This window comes from Trichechus manatus, unplaced genomic scaffold (assembly GCF_000243295.1).
Source record: "Trichechus manatus latirostris isolate Lorelei unplaced genomic scaffold, TriManLat1.0 scaffold00015, whole genome shotgun sequence".
Taxonomy (NCBI): Eukaryota; Metazoa; Chordata; class Mammalia; order Sirenia; family Trichechidae; genus Trichechus; species Trichechus manatus.
The window spans coordinates 14124824-14142094 of NW_004443951.1; the positions used below are offsets into that span (position 1 = coordinate 14124824).

The 17271-nt window shown below is 38.6% G+C and overlaps 1 protein-coding gene across 1 annotated transcript in view; it reads right to left on the minus strand.

The window, feature by feature from the left end:
- Nucleotides 1-1062: 1062 nt before the first annotated feature.
- The window catches only part of LOC101359260 (phosphopantothenate--cysteine ligase), a 162303-nt gene continuing 146094 nt past the window's right edge, over nucleotides 1063-17271 (minus strand). Inside the window, exons 14-18 of the mRNA XM_023727143.1 lie at nucleotides 13326-13467; nucleotides 8996-9132; nucleotides 6457-6571; nucleotides 1996-2063; nucleotides 1063-1640 (exon numbers count right to left, since the gene is read on the minus strand). Coding sequence (XP_023582911.1) covers nucleotides 1484-1640; nucleotides 1996-2063; nucleotides 6457-6571; nucleotides 8996-9132; nucleotides 13326-13467 — 619 coding nt within the window. The 3' untranslated portion in view covers nucleotides 1063-1483. The remainder of the gene's footprint in view (nucleotides 1641-1995; nucleotides 2064-6456; nucleotides 6572-8995; nucleotides 9133-13325; nucleotides 13468-17271) is intronic.

Consider the following 17271-nt stretch of genomic DNA (forward strand, 5'->3'; position numbering starts at 1 on the left):
TTTGGCTATGTGTATTTTCACCAAACAAAAAAAAAGGTTGAGAAGTTAGAGGGTTGATATGTTGTGGGGTTGTTAACCAATGTTATAAAACAACATGTGTACTGCTGTTTCATGAGAAACTATTTGTTCTGTAAGCCTTCACCTGAAGTACAATAAAAAAAAAAAAAATTCAGTATGTCTCAACTTAAGGGATCTTTTTTTTATTTCTGCTTACTTCCTCTCTTCCCCTTGCACTCCCTCTCCAGCTGAAAAAGAAGAAAGAGGAGGAGGAAAAGGAGGACGGGAAGGAGCAGCAGCAGTCACCCTGAAGAGTTTTATACTATTTTGGAATAAATTTTAAAAATTTATAGTATTTAATGTTGATAAGGTTGTGGAGGAACTAGTACACTCATACACTGCTCGTGAAAATAAATGATGATAGACAGTATTTATTAAGCAGTTACTAAGTGCTAAGTACTTTATGTACCATTTCATTTGATTTTCACACCACCACTATAGGCTAAGTACTACTGTCCCATTTTATGGAACAAGAAATTAAGGCTTAAAGAGGTTGAGTAACTTCATTATTGAAACCTTATATTGCCACAACCCTTTAAAAAAAATGTGACAAGTGATGTACCAAAAGCCATATTAGCATTTATATGCTTTAACCCAATTATGCCAATCTTGTAAATTTGTATTCTGGAATAATTCAAGAGAAGAAAAGAGCTACATGCACAAAGATGTTCAATGCAGCATAATCTTAAATAGTTAAAAAGTAGAAACAACCTAAATGTCAAATAACAAGAGAATGGTTAAGTAATTTATAGAGCATCAACTTGATAGAATATCATGTGGCTAATAAAGGATATAGGGTTACTATGAGTCAGAGCCAACTCAACAGCACCTAACAACAAAAATAAAGAATAATTATGCATAGTGTTGAAATATAGGAAAATGTTGTATGGTATATTAAAATAGAAATCACACTATGAAAATGAATATACTAGCTAATAACCACTTAAAATATATGCATTTGAATAAGGACCAGAAGGGAATAACTCCAAAATGAAAGTAGCTGTGTTAAGAATGTGGGATTGTAAGAGATTTTTTTCTTTTTGAAATACTTGCTTTAATGTTATTATATTGTTTTTACAATGAAAAGAATAACAAGAAAAAAATACCTGTGATAGTGGGAAAGAATGCTGAATTGACCATATATGTCCTCTGCTGAACAGAAACCTAATTAAATCATTTAACTTAAGTCATTATATTGATCAATACAAGGCATTTGAGGACATCAAACAAAATTGAGAAATCTATGTTTTGAACTGGTTTAATGAATTTATCAGCGATTTTTAAGACTCCAGGTTGATGTCCAGTGGAGATGTGTGGTAACTCTTCTCCATGTCAAGTTCCACCTCATGTCCAAACTTCAGTATAGTTTTAGACATCAGTGATTTTATAGTTCTGACTTTTGGTCTTGTTCTTGGATGCTGTGTGTTTATTTCAAAGAAGCCACATTTATGTATCCAACTTCAGAACTCTGTGAACATGAAAGAGACTCAGCGGACTTTGGCTTTGCCATTGCTTCTTGTGACTTATGTTCTTCAATCTCTTGAAGACTTCCAACTGACTCTACCAAACCTGTTCCTGAAAAACTAAGAAATGCCATGTGTAAAGATATTGCATAGACAGAATTTCTCTGGTAGCAGTTTGGGGTTATGAGGAAGGCATCAATAGGACTTCAGTTTTTTATAACTGTTAAATACAAAGAAAACCAAATAAAGCTTACCTTAAACCTATGTTGCTGGGTTACCTCCTACCTTATGTCAAGATTCTGTGAGGTACGGAGGTGAAGGAATGGGGAGGGGAGAAGAAATTGGAAGAAGATTCAAAAATACTAAATGTAGATAAAATATCCCCAAATGCTATGCATTCTCAAGCCAGGAGAAAAAGACTAGTTAGGCAGCCATGACTCCGAGGAATGCAGATGATTCTCTTGACTTTACTAACCTGGAATTTGGTAAAGGCACTATCTTATTCAATACTTCAAATTCAGGGATTTCACTAATTGTTGTTTCCTAAAAGGAGAGAAAGAATGAATATTAAAAATCATAATGAGAAACCATTGGCAATATGATCCTAGTACTTAGGCTTTATATTTTTTTGTTGTTAAAAATGTAATGCCCACTCCCTGTAGAAAATGTGGTAATTATAAATGTCATACTTTTTACATTAGTACTTACACTGATAGCTGGCTTTTATATCTACTTTTCTGTATGAATTAGCACATATTAGTTAATATATATAATCATTCTATTTACTTAGCCAAGTTTTTACTTAATACTATCATAAACATTTTCTCTCCCTTAAATCATGAAAAAAACACCTGTTTTGAGCCCTATGACTTAAAAACCAAATACCTTTTCTCAGAAAAATGTAGGTCCAGACAGACCAAATTTTACCTACAATTACAGGGGTTTACTGATTCCCCTAGGAATCCCAGGCTGATGCGAACAGTTAACGTTCTTGGCTGCTAACTGAAAGGTTGGAGGTTCAAGTCCACCCAGAAGCATCTTGGGAGAAAGGCCTGGTGTTCTACTTTTGAAAAATCAGCCACTGAAAACCCTATGGAGCACAGTTCTACTCTGACACACATGGGGTTGCCATAAGTTGGAGTGACTCGATGGCAACTGTTTTAACATACAGTAGGAACTCAGTAAATGTTTAGTATAAGAAGTAAATGCATCTGCACTGAGAGGAAGGAGCTATCATTTATTGAATGCCAACTATTTGCTAAGCAATATGTTGTTGTTGTTAGGTGCTGTTGACTCTATGTACAACAGAAGAGAACACTGCCTGATCCTGTGCCATCCTCACAATTGTTGCTATGTTTGAGTTCATTGTTGCAGCCACTGTGTCAGTCCATCTCATTGAGGGTCTTCCTCTTTTTTATTGATCCTCTGCTTTACCAAGCATGATGTCCTTCTCCAGAGACTGGTCCTTCCTGATAACATGTCCAAAGTACCAGAGATGAAGTCCCGCCATGCTTGCTTTTAAGGAGCATTCTGGCTGTACTTCTTCCAAGACAGATTTGTTTGTTCTTCCAGCAGTCCATGGTATATTCAATATTCTTTGCCAACACCATAATTCAAAGGCATCAATTCTTTATTCTTCCTTATTCATTGTCCAGCTTTCCCACACTTATAAGGGGATTGAAAATACCATGGCTTGGGTCCTTAGTCCTCAAAGTGACATCTTTCCTTTTATTTATTTATTTTTTTTAACACTTTAAAGAGGTCTTTTGCAGCAGATCTTCCCAATGCAATACGTCATTTGATTTCTTGACTGCTGCTTCCATGCGCATTGATTGTGGATTCAGGTAGAATGAAATCTTTGACAACTTCAATCTCTCCATTTATCATGATGTTGCTTATTGGTCCAGTTGTGAGGATTTTTGTTTTCTTTACGTTGAATTGTAATCCGTACTGAAGGCTGTGGTCTTTGATCTTCATCAGTAAGTGCTTCAAGTCCTCTTCACTTTCAACAAGCAAGGTTGTGTCATCTACATATCGCAGGTTATTAACAAGTCTTCCTCTAATCCAGATGCCCTGTTCTTCTTCATATAGTCCAGCTTCTTGGATTATTTGGTCAGCATACAGATTGAATAAGTATGGTGAAAGGATATAACCCTGATGCACACCTTTCCTGACTTTAAATCACACAGTATCTCCTTGTTCTGTTCAAATGACTGCCTCTTGGTCTATGTATAGGTTCCGCATGAGTACCATTAAGTGTTCTGGAATTCCCACTCTTCTCAATGTTATCCATAATTTGTTATAATCCACACAGTCAAATGCCTTTGCATAGTCAATAAAACGCAGGTAAACATCTTCTCGTATTCTCTGCTTTCAGCCAAGATCCATCTGACATCAGCAATGATATCCCTTGTTCCATGTCCTCTTCTGAGTATACTAGGTCATTTATGTGCATTATTCCACTTTCTCCTTAACAACCATCTTCTAAACAAATATTTATTTCTGTAACAGTTTTATGGAGATATTTATTCACATAACACAATTCACCCATTTAAAGTGTACAATTCAATGGTTTTTAGTATATTCACAGAGTTGTACAACCATCAGCATAATTAATTTTAGAATATTTTCAAAAAGAAACTCTATGCCCTTTAGCTATCACCCCCAGTCTTGCAATCATTCTCAATGCATTTTCCTAGCATCTACTCCACTTAGGCTTCTATTTCAGCACCTAAAATACTCCAGTACTTATTTATGTATGTATCTGTCCTTCTCTAGTAAACTGAAGGCCTCTGAAAATGGGGACGATTCTCATATTCCTAGGATTATCACAGTTCCTAGAATTGATAAATGTTTATGGAATGAATGAATGATTAAGTAGAAGAATGAATGACTAGACAATTGAGAACAGCTGTAGCTCAAGCAAGGACGTGAACTATTGGAAATTAGGCCACATAATCTGATGGTTCTACTTTTGACAAAATCTGCAAAACAACTCACATAACTTGGAAATAATCACCCTTCTGATAGTGAATAAGATGCAAGTCTTACGCTCATAGCAATCTTTCCCAACAAGCAGGACCTACTGAAAAATATCCTAGGAAGAAATATCTAGCAGGTGATATAAACCAAGGGAGAAAGCAAGTGGTCTCTACCCCAGATTCAGAATGCAACTCTGCTCACTGAAGTCACTCTTGCTGACTCGCTTACCAGCCAGACTCTGGACCTTGTCTGAGTCTATACTATTTGTTGCATCTCTCTAGACTTGGTTGCTCATCTGCTTGAACTTTTTTTTTTTTTTTAACATAATTGTTTTCCTCAACTCGTATGTTCTCGTTAGGCTGGATTCCTTGCCAGGCTAAAGTAGCTTCACTTTACCTCTCTGAGCCTCAGATTTGCTCTTCTCTCAGATGGCGATATAATGATGTCATTCTTGTTGTTAGGTGCTGTCAAGTTGGTTCCAACTCATAGTGACCCTATGTAAAACAGAACAAAATACTGCCCTGTCCTGTGCCATCCTCACAATCATTGCCATGTTTGAACCCATTTTGCAATCATTGTGTCAGTCCATCTTGTTGATGGTCTTCCTCTTTTTCGCTGACCTTCTACCTTACCAAGCATGATGTCCTTTTCCAGGGACTGGTCCCTCCTGGTAACAACCTTGCTTGCCGAAAGTGAAGAGGACTTGAAGCACTTACTGATGAAGATCAAAGACCACAGCCTTCAGTATGGATTACACCTCAACATAAAGAAAACAAAAATCCTCACAACTGGACCAATAAGCAACATCATGATAAATGGAGAAAAGGCTGAAGTTGTCAAAGATTTCATTCTACTTGGATCCACAATCACTGCTGGTGGAAGCAGCAGTCAAGAAATCAAATGATGTATATTGCATTGGGCAAATCTGCTGCAAAAGACTTCTCTAAAATGTTGAAAAGCAAAGACATCATTTTGAGGACTAAGGTGTGCCTGACCCAAGCCATGATATTTTCAATCACCTCATATGCATGCAAAAGCTGGATAATAAATAAGGAAGACTGAAGAATTGATGTGATATAATGATACATGTTGTGAACTAAATTGTGTCCCCCTAAAATATGTGTTGTAAATCCTAACCCTTATACCTGTGGTTATAATCCCATTTTGGAATGGGTTTTCTTTGTTATGTTAATCAGGCAGTATTAATGTAGGGTATGTTTTAAGTCAATCTCTTTTGAGATATAAGAGAGCAGATTAAACAAGCAAGCAAGTACAAACATAAGGGAAAATACATGCCACATGATTGCCAAGAAACCTAGGAATAGCAGCTGGAAAGAGACAAGGACCTTCCTCCAGAGAGACAGATAGAGCCTTCCCCTAGAGCCAGTGCCTGAATTTGGACTTCTAGCCTCCTAAACTGTGAGAAAATAAATTTCTGTTTGTTAAAGCCACCCACTTGGTGGTATTTCTGTTACAGCAGCACTAGGTAACTAAGACAGTACGTGTCGACCAGGATTGCTGAGAATGAGGCATACTTGTGAAAACGCCTAGCATTCATTCATTCCCAAATATTTCTGCAGCACCGGTCCATAGATAGAGTGATGTATGAGAGACAATCAATGCCCTCCAGTAGCTCACTGATAAGTTGATGAGATAGAGAAGTAAAAAGACAATGACAATATAGTGTGTTAAGGGAGAAGCTATGAGGCATATGCAAATCTCTTTGGGATCGCATAGGAGAGTATTTAATAAAAGTTGGCCTAATGGAGAGCAAAGCTGGCCAAGAGCAGTCTCAGGGTCTGCTGCCCTGGTGTGCAGCTAATGAGCCTTTCTGCAACAGCCTACTGTGCCAAGAGCAGGGCTACAGCTATATGAAGAAAGAAGGGAAGACAGCACAGCAACCTTAGCAGGCCAAACTTCAGATTAAGGACCCAGTGGGAATTAAACATCTTACCTCTCCTCTGCGAATCTGCATGCTCCTTATAATGCGCTCTAAAAGGCCGACCTGCTGTGTGAGCCGGAGACTGTTTTCCTGTAATTGCTTATTTTCTTTATCCAGGAAAAGTACTCTAAGAATAGCACAAATCAAAAGCATAACTAGAAATTTCTGTATCATTGGTAAAAATCCAAAACCACAGCCCACTTCCCGCTACCTCTAGGTCTTAGATTTTAGAACCAAGTTTGGCAGAATAATTCCTACCATATTCCAAGACCAAGTGAAAATTAATAAGCTTCTTGCCAGTACATGGTCATTAAATACATACTGAGAATAGAGGTATACTATGTGCAAAAAAGGTGCTGTCCCAGCCCTTAAGAAACTTAGGGGTTGGACTGAAATGAGACTCTGTATTACTTCAAATATTGTAGTTACACAGCTTGCGTCTGGTTCTCATCTTGTACCATCATCCTGTACTCTAGCAGCAGCAGCAGTAGTTGTAGTATCAGCAACCATTTACCTTATACTTAGTCACTGTAACTTAGCCACATAGAAAGCACTTAAAACTTATCATGCATTAGCTCATTTAATTCTTATAGCAACATCATAAAATAGATACTGCAATTAAGCCCATTTTATAGAGGTAGAAACTTTGGCTCAGAGAGGGGAAAGTAACTTGTTTAAGAACTTAAAGCTATAAGGTGGTAGGGGTAGGATGCCAACTCAGATCTTGCAGACTTCCAAGCCTGAGCTCTTAACCACTATACCAGGCTCACTCTCCATGCCACAGTTTATCTGAGAGACATGACAGTACAATAGTTATAAACCGAGACTTGTGATTGAGTTCTGTTTTTTCCACTACTAGCTGTGTGACCCTTGGCAAATTATTCAATCTGAGCTTCAGTTTCCTCATCTGTAAAAAGAGGAAACATCCTGTAGAAGAAATTTACTCTAAGGAAAATATCCAAGTCCAATCCAGGTGACCAGAGTGTGTCTTCAGGATGGCAAGATGGGAACGTTATCAACGTTAAAGAAAGGGTAATGGGTCAATTGTATTGGACCCTGAATGTCTGAAGCAATGCCATAGTTTGAAAAGAGCAATACCATAGTTTATATGGAATATATGAAAGAGGAGACTTAGACAGTAGAAGAACAGTGACTCTCCAGGCATGTCCAAAGGAGAGTATGCCCACAGCAGCAGACAGGAGAATTTTGATCTGCTTGGCAGATCTCTACCCAGACTAGGTGCAGGTTCTAGGGCCAGACAGCTGAGGATCACATCCTGCTCTGCCACTGACTGCTGTTGCCGTTAGGTGCCGTTGAGTTGATTTTCGACTCATAGCGACCCCATGTGGCAGAGTAAAACTGCCCCATAGGGTTTTCTTGACTGTAATCTTTACAGAAGCAGATCACCAGGTCTTTCTTTTGAGGAGTCGCTGGATGGGTTCGAACCACAAACCTTTTGGTCAGCACTGACTAGGTTGACTGAATTTCTTAACCTCTTTGAAACTTAGCTTCCTTATCCATAAAATAAAGCTAACAATAGTATCTCCCACCTAGGATTGGTATGAGGATCAAATGAATTTATATACATAAACAGATTAGAACAGTATCCAGCATATAGTGAGTGCTTAAAAAATGTTAGTCATTCCGAAAGAGTATGGCCCCCAGACACCCTTTTCACTCAGAACTGAAGCCACTCCTGAAGTTCACCCTTCAGCCAAAGATTAGGCAGGTCTATAAAACAAATAATAACATATGTGAGGAACGTGCTTCTTAGTTCAATCATGTATACAAGACCAAAAGGGCAATACCTGCCCAAAAGCAATGATAAGAAGGCAGGAAGGGACAGGAAAAATGGACAGATGGAAACGGGGAGTTGCGGTATGGAAGGGGAGAGTGTTCACACATTACCGGGATTGCAATCTATGTCACAAAACAATTTGTGTATGAATTGTTGAATGAGAAACTAATTTGCTCTGTAAAGTTTCACCTAAAGCACAATAAAAAAAAAGTTAGTCATTATTGTTATTATTGGTGACACTACCTGTTAAGATCAAACCACTCTCTTTGCTCTGATCCTGTGTTTGCCAAGCAAATTTTTAAATATAATTAAAGTTTCCTATAGAGGAGAGAATGCTCGGGCTGGCTGATATGTGAATTCCTGTTTGCTTTGAATATTTCTCATTAAAAATTAGCATGTTGGTATCCTGTGGGTTTCATGAATTTAAGTCACCCCTGTGAGCCTGATCCTCTCTTGGTCTGCTGATAAAAATGGAGTGTCAATACACATGAAGTGACTGGCCAGAAGGCACACAGCAGGTTCCTTGGTAAGGCAATGCTGCTGTGAGAGAGCCTATCAGAATGGCTGGCCAGCCTCCTCCAGGAAATTTCACAACTTCTGTCACTTCTATGATCTGGTGAAAACACCAGACAGCAAAGCAACAGTTATGGGATAGGCCGCAAGCTCAAAGAACAGTCTCTGTTATGATCTCTTTGTTTGGTGGAAGCATTCTCTTCACAGAGTTCATTGGCTCCTCAGGCAGGCTGCACCTACCTGCTCTGCACTGAAGATATTATCGATTTGTTGCCATGGATCAATTCTTCTTGCTCTGTGAGTTGCTCTAAAAGTTTCCTTTTTTCTAGGAGCAGGATATCATTCTGGGTGGTGATCTGGTCCTGGAATGCCTTCTCCTACAGATAAGAAAGTCCCCTGATTACCACAGCAGGAGAACAAATTATAGATTTAAGAGCATCAGCCTGTTTCTAAACTCTGATGGTAAATTTCACTCATCCACTTCTTCTTTCCTGTCCTCTCGTCTGTTCTCATCTGTTTGCTGACTATTCATTCATTATAGCTGGATACCAAAAACCCATTGCCATTTAGTTGATTCCCACTCATAGTGACCCTATAGGACAGAGTAAAACTGCCCATAGGATTTCAAGGAGCCGCTGGTGGACTCAAACTGCTAACCTTTTGATTAGCAGCTGAGCTCTTAACCACTGCACCACCAGGGCTCCTATAGCTAGATAGTCCTGTTTATTTTGGCTATTTTATGTCATGTATTTTGTTTGGAGCCCTGGAGACCTGGTGGTGCAATGGTTAAGCAGTTGGCTGCCAACTGAAAAGTTGGCAGTTCAAACCCACCAGTGGTTCTGTGACAGAAAGACTTGGGGATCTGCTCCTGTAAAGATTACAGCCTAGAAAATCCAGTTCTACTCTGTCCCATGAGGTGACTATGAGTCGAAAATCAACTTGACAGCACCCAACAACAATATTTTGTTTGGACATTTAATCATTTTGAGGGGTTAACATTTTAAAAATATCTAATAAGGTCCCAGTGCTCTCATTTATAATTTAGTCCTACAGTTATCAAACCAGCAACAAATAAAACTGAATTCTCTGAAGCTCCATATTGAAATGTTTTCCATGTAATACATTTCCATCAACTTTGTAGTTATATTATTTTTAAGGCAAAGGGGGGAAGATGGAAATTTAGCCACCTGACTTTGCAACCAGTGTCAGCATCACAGTTGGCGTGGCAAGTCAAGCATGTAAGCCAGTTGCTAAGGGTATTCTTGCTGCGATGATGCTGAACTGATTTCTAGCTTGTCACCATGTTTCATTTTCCACCAGTGATTCCCCCACAAAACAATAGCTAGTGAAGCTACAGCTAAAATGATACAAAGATGCCTTATGTGAAAACAAACAAGCAAAACACTAACAATCTTGGATTGAAAGTCAGTAGATATTAGTGAAATATCATCCTTTGTGAGGGAATTTGAAGCTCAAAAATGTGGAATTGCCATTCTCACATCACCAATGACCTACCAAAGTCATTGGTGCCATCAAAGTGCCTTCATTTTTCTGTGTTTGTTCCTCACCGGCCAAAGGTGGGAGTGAGTGGGGGTAGGAGAAGAATACCAACCTTCCGATAGTTGGGAGGACTACAGGGTCCAGAAGGCACTTTTCTTTCTTTCTTTTAAATAAGGTACTAATATAAATCATTCAGAAAAGACTTCTATTGTTTAAGAATTATAGAAGGGAGATTACATCATGCCCTATAGCACACCATTCCACAATTTAAGGCCCTTCATTCTGAACCCTTCAATGTCTAACAATACTCTTGCCTGCTGTTATTTAAATATATTTATGGGAAAGACAGAATTGAAGCAGCCATTCCACAAATAATACCCTATGTAGTCATAACTGGAAAAGATATTGGGTGGTATTGGAAATATCTCAAGACACCTGCTCTGAGAATAGGATAAAATATATTGGAAAATCTGGTTTGCATGATCACAACAATTAGAGGACTCAACTGGTTTGCTACAAAAAGGAGGTTTTAAAAGTAGCTGTATAAAGAGAAGTCTGAGGGAATGAAGCCAGAAGAACTGCCATTATTTTTTGGAGACTTGGTGCTTAGAAAGTGAGCTCAGCTTTTTTATGCTCAGGGCTCTGGTCCATGGGCCCCAGGTATGTATTACTGTGGCATTAAAAGCTCTCACGTCACTCTTCTATTAACATTTTCTCTTGCGAATTACTATGCACCCACTGATTAACATGCTTCTAAGAGATTAAGAGGGTCAGTGAAAAGAGGAAGACCCTCAACAAGATAGATTGACACAGTGGCTGCAACAGTGGGCTCAAGCATAACAATGATTGTGAGGATGGCACAGGACTGGGCAGCGTCTTGTTCTGTTGTACATAGGGTTGCTATGAGTCAGAACAGACTCAATGGCACCTAACAACGACAAAAGGTTATATGCCAAAAAGAAGGATAATACTATCTATTAAAATTTAGATGTGCCATGTACCACTTTAGGCATTTTATATTTTAATCCCCACAAGAGCCTTGTGAGGTAGGGATTATTTTCCCCATTTCACAGATGAGAAAATGATGCGCAAAGACTTATTCAAGGTCACAGAACTATTAAGTGGCAGGGCTAGAATTTGAATCCAAGTCTGTCTAAGGCCAAAACCCATAGTTACCTTCAAGAGCAGTGAGCAAAAGATCCAATAACTCTTTCTTAGCCTCTACTTATATATGATCTCCGGTATATTTCATGGAGACCTGTGGTTCTTTGGGTAGGTGTTATTAGTTTCTTAGGGATGTTGTAACGATTAACCACAGACTTGGTGGCTTAAAAACAACAGAAATTTATTCTCTCACAGTTCTGGAGACTAAAAATCTGAAATCAAGGTGTCGGCAGGGTAGGTTCCTTTTGGAGGCTCTGAGGGAAGATCTGTTCCATGCCTATCCCCTAGATTCTGGTGGTTATTGGCATTCCTTGGCTTGTAGCTGCATCATTCCAATCACTTCCTCCATAGTTACATGGCCTTCTTCCCCTGTGTCTGAGTCTGTGTGTATGTCCTCTTCTCTTCTTATAAGAACACCAGTCATATTGGATTTAGGCCTCACCCTAATCTGGTATGACCTCATCTTAACTAATTACACGTTCAAACACCCTATTTCCAAATAAGGTCACATACTGCAATTATGGGTGGATATGAATTTTGGGGGAACACTATTCAACCCAGTATAGTAGGGAAGAAAAAAAGTGCCTGCTGAAAGCAGGAGGCTGTTTTTGCTATGTAAGCCTAGAAGCGGAAGGCAGACAGTACAAGAAGGAATTGATAATACAGAAGTAAGTTGATAATATTTCTTTTCTGGTGGGCTTATGAATCAAAACTGCTACTTTTTTCTATACACTTTCTATATTCATCTCCTAGGTTATGTGCCTAAACGGGATCTGAGTCTCTAAAAGAAGTTTGATGAATTAGTGACAAAATAGGAGGATACTGTGCAAATCCAACCTATTTTGCTCTGTTACTACAGTTTAGAGGATCAAGAGGATTTTTTAAAGCTAAGAATACAGCATTGGTGACTTAGCTGGTATAATCCTCAAATGTTTTATTGTGTGTAGTCCAGAGAATCTTAACCTGGAGTCCCATGACATTCCATGGGATGACTGAAATTATATGAACTGTCTTGGTATCCTGGTGGTACGATAAAGTTTTTTGGGTGTAGGAGTAAGTATTTTAGGAGTGAGAACAGAGTTTTCAAAATTCTGAAATGGGTTGGGGATCCCAAGAAGTCAAAATAAATTACTGGTCTAGTCAGTTGCTCTCTATCTTGACTTTATGTAGTCTAAGGATCTCAAGACTATTCTGCATTTGATTCCATTCATCTGTCCCATTTCCTTCTCATCCATACACCAGTGAGTCACAAAGGCAATAAGAGAGGCATAAGAAACCATAAATATTCAGAAAAAAGCTTGAAGGCACTAGTCACAGACTGGTAAAAGGATAGGGATCACCTGTTTTCAATGCCATTTGCATTTCCACCCCAGATATACTGAATCAGAATCTACATTTTAACAAGATCCCCAGATGATTCATACATATAACTTCCCAGAAACTTGTCAGAAATGAAAATTCTCAGGAGGGAATTTGTTAGAAATGCAAATCCTCAGCAGGGGTTCAAACATGAACGAACCCAGTCAAAGCCCTTTTGAAAACAGACAAAGAAGTTTGTGGCAAAATGAAGGTTACCTACTGCAGGAATGAGTTATTGAGGGTGGTTTGGAAGTCTCTGCTAAGGAATGTTTAAGAAAAGACATTTTCATCTGAAGGCAGGACAGTGATCATAAGATGGCGGAGCAGAGTATTTTCAGTGTCCCATGTGCTTTAGCATCACTATGAGCCTTATGTACTTTTTGGCAAGCCTTAAAGAATTACTCGCATTGAAAGAAGGTGCAAAGAAATGAAATAAAAATGTGGGCTATGAAGAGGCCATACATAAATTAAAAAAGGAGTAGGCTTTCACTAAATGACTGACCACCAGTATCATCAGTGAGCACTTCACCTTTTATTTTTTTCTCACCTTTTCCATTTGTTGTTGCAGTGCTCCAATGTCATTTTCAAGCTGTTTAATTCTCTCATCTCGTAGATGGACTTCGTGAACTAAACGATCCTTGACTCTGCGAAGCTTGGTTTTCTGGTGCTGATGTTTCTCATTGTAGTTTCTATAAAAATAAATTTGAGCATAGGTATACCTGGACACAGTTAAAATTTATTTTGCCTCCGCAATTTGCACCTTTCTTGCGTTTCTTCTTCTTGCTTAAGTCAGGGGTCTGGCATGAGATGTGGATACTTGCAGAGCTTTGAACCAGTTTCCACCCCAGATAATATTGAATCAGAATCTATATTTTAACAAGGTCCCCTGGTGATTCTTATGTATAACTTCCTAGGAACTTGTTAGAAATGCAAATTCTCAGCAAGGGTTCTAACCAGAAAAAAACGGTTCAAGGTCCTGGTATTTGTCCTGCCTCATATCTGCAGGACTTATGGCCCCCACCTGGAGGAATGGATCAAGGATAAAATAACAGCAGCCTAAGTCATCCCCACGGACTCAAGTCTCTGGCTTACCCTGGTCTTGTGTTGATGGTTGTGGCACAGCTTTAGCATCTGAGTTAAATTTAGGAAACTCCTTGAATTTGACACCTGAAATCTAAATTCTGAATCCTGCTCCACTGACGCAGTCATTAATTTTAAATTTCCTAGTCTAAAATTCAGATAACTGGGCCTGTTCTCAGTTGTCACATTGAATCTGGACTTCTAAATGCCAACTCTATATAGGTTTCTGCTTAAGACTTTTATTCTGATTCCAACATAAATCTAAGTTACTGCCAATAAACACATGAAAAGATGCTGAACATCCTTAGCCATCAGGGAAATGCAAATCAAAACCACAATGAGCTACCACTTCACACCTACTAGGATGGCTAGAATAAAAAAGACAGATAATAACAAGAGATGGGTGCTCCATGCCTATGTGATTGACTTCTAATAAAAACCCTGGACACCAAGGCTTATGTGAGTTTTCTTTGTTGGCAATACTTCATAGGAGTGGTCAAACATCATTGCTGGGAAAATTAAGCACTGTTTGTACAACTCCATTGGGATAGAACAACTGGAAGCTTGCTCATATCTTGTTTCTCCTGGACACTGTCCTATGTGCCTTTTTTCCTTTGCTGATTTTGATCAGTATCCTATCACTGAAATAAACTATCACTGTGAGTATAATAGCTTTTCTAAGTTCTGTGAGTACTCCTAGTGAGTCATCAAACCTAAGAGTAATCTTGGGGACCCCTGACAGAGGCCTGCAGAAGAGAACTTGCCGAGGCTACACAGCTAAGAAGGGACAGCAGTAAGACTGAAATCAGATTAATTTGACCCAAGAACCTGTGATCTTTCCACTAAAGGCCACTGCTGTGTAACTTAGATTCTTTACAAACAGATATTTCCGTTTCAAAAATGTTCTGATTTTCCTTTTTACTAGGAATAGCTTAGTAAAAATCACCACCAGGTTTCAGCATCCTCTGGTCTAGATAGTTTCAGAGGTGTAACATCCAGCAGTATACAAACAACCTATCTGTTGTCTTCTGGGTTTCCCAGCTGTTCACAGTTACTCTGATGTTGTGATGTAATACACACCATATTACTCTGATGTCAAAACAGAATTTTTTTGACCCATCCTGCCCTGAGACAGTAAAACTCAAGTCTCTTGTTTTTCATGCCAGACAGCTACTGTTTCTCTTATTCTGAACATTTGGATTATTAAAAAATGAATTTGTTATCTAAAGTAAGATGATAAATTATAGAAAATCTGGGAAAAAATCCAATTCCCAATATGATGAGTAATATGATAGAAGTTTATTTCCTTCTAGTCTTTTTATAAGCATCTTTTGTTTAAACATTTACTACATTAAAATTTTTATTTTATGCTTTTTCATTTATTATATCATAAACAAACCACACATTGCATTGGGCAAATCTGCTGCAAAAGACCTCTTTAAAGCGTTAAAAAGCAAAGATGTCACCTTGAAGACTAAGATGCGCCTGACCCAAGCCATGGTGTTTTCAATCACCTCATATGCCTGTGAAAGATGGACAATGAAAAAGGAAGACCAAAGAAGAATTGATGCCTTTGAATTATGGTGTTGGTGAAGAATATTGAATATACCATGGACTGCCAAAAGAACGAACAGATCTGTCTTGGAAGAAGAACAGCCAGAATGCTCATTAGAAGCAAGATGGCGAGACTTTGTCTCACTTACTTGGGACATGTTATCAGGAGGGATCAGTCCCTGGAGAAGGACATCATGCTTGGTAAAGTAGAGGGTCAGCAAAAAAAAGGAAGACCCTCAATGAGATGGGTTGACACAGTGGCTACAACAATGGGCTCAAGCATTAACAACGATTGTGAGGATGGTGCAGGGCTGGGCAGTGTTTCGTTCTGTTGTACATAAGGTTACTATGAGTCAGAAACAACTCGATGGAACCTAACAACAACAACAAGCATTTTCCCATGTTGTTATCTAGTCTTCATAGCCATCATCTTTTATAGCTGTATTATATAACACTAAGTGAATGTATTATAACTTACCTAACTTCTCCTAATGTTTGATATTCAGGCTGCTCCCCTGTAGTGTTATGCATGGTTTGAAGCATACACTGATTCAGTGCACCTATTAAAACCTTAGAGCCTTCCTTTGTCATTGTTGGCTGCCTATTCAGCACACCTATCAGTTTGGTCTAAACTTCTATTGCTCAACTTGCCTGAAGAATATATGGGTTTTCTAACTTTATTTTCGGTTTTCTTAACTATTAGCACTAGGAGACAGCATAATACTCATGTTCTAAAATTTAGGGACAACTTTTAGGTTGTGTTTAAGACCAGACTGTCTATTATTTTGATTTCAAAAAGGCTAAGAATTTGTTTCTCTGGACGAGTAATTGGAAAAACATGTGAAAAATAAGCATGTCTGTAAAAGTCGGGACTGGGATCAGTTGTTGTTCTTAGGTGCCATCGAGTCGGTTCCGACTCATAGCAACCCGACATACAACAGAATGAAACAGACAATGTTCCACTGCTATTCAAACTGACAGAAGAGTAGTAGATCAGGAGAACGAGAAACAAAACAAAAACAAAAAACCAAGAGTTTTAACAATTCCTTCCATTTTCTTCCCTAAAGCTGTAGTCTTCAATCCTGGATGCACATTAGAATCACATGGGGAAGCTTTTAGAAAAATATTGATCCCTAGGCTCTATCCCTACAAGTTCTAATTTAAGTAATCTATGTTGGGGCCTAGGCATATGCAGTCAGGGTTAGGATCCACTGCCCTAAAACGTACAGACAAATAACCTGAAAATTCATTCAGCCTCACTAGCCATCAAGGAAACTCAAAATAAAATGACGATAAGTGAAAATTAAAAACAATAGACTATGTTGATAATTAAGGGCATTTATACAAAGCCAACAGCCAACATCATCCTAAATGGAGAGAGTTTGAAAGCATTTCCCTTGAGAACAGGAACCAGACAAGGATGCCCTTTATCACCACTCTTATTCAACATTGTGCTGGAGGTCCCAGCCAGAGCAATTAGGCTAGAAAAAGAAATAAAGGCATCCAAATTGGTAAGGAAGAAGTAAAAGTATCTCTTTTTGCAGATGATATGATCTTATACACAGAAAACCCCAAAGAATCCGCAACAAAACTACTGGAACTAATAGAAGATCTCAGCAAAGTATCAGGATACAAGATAAACATACAAAAAATCAGCTGGATTCCTCTACACCAACAAAGAGAATTTCCAAGAGGAAATCACCAAATCAATACCACTTACAATAGCTCCCAAGAAGATAAAATACTTAGGAATACATCTACCCAGAGACGTAAAAGACCTATACAATGAAAACTACAAGACACTACTGCAAGAAACCAAAAGAGACCTGCAGAAGTGGAAAAACATACCTTGCTCATGG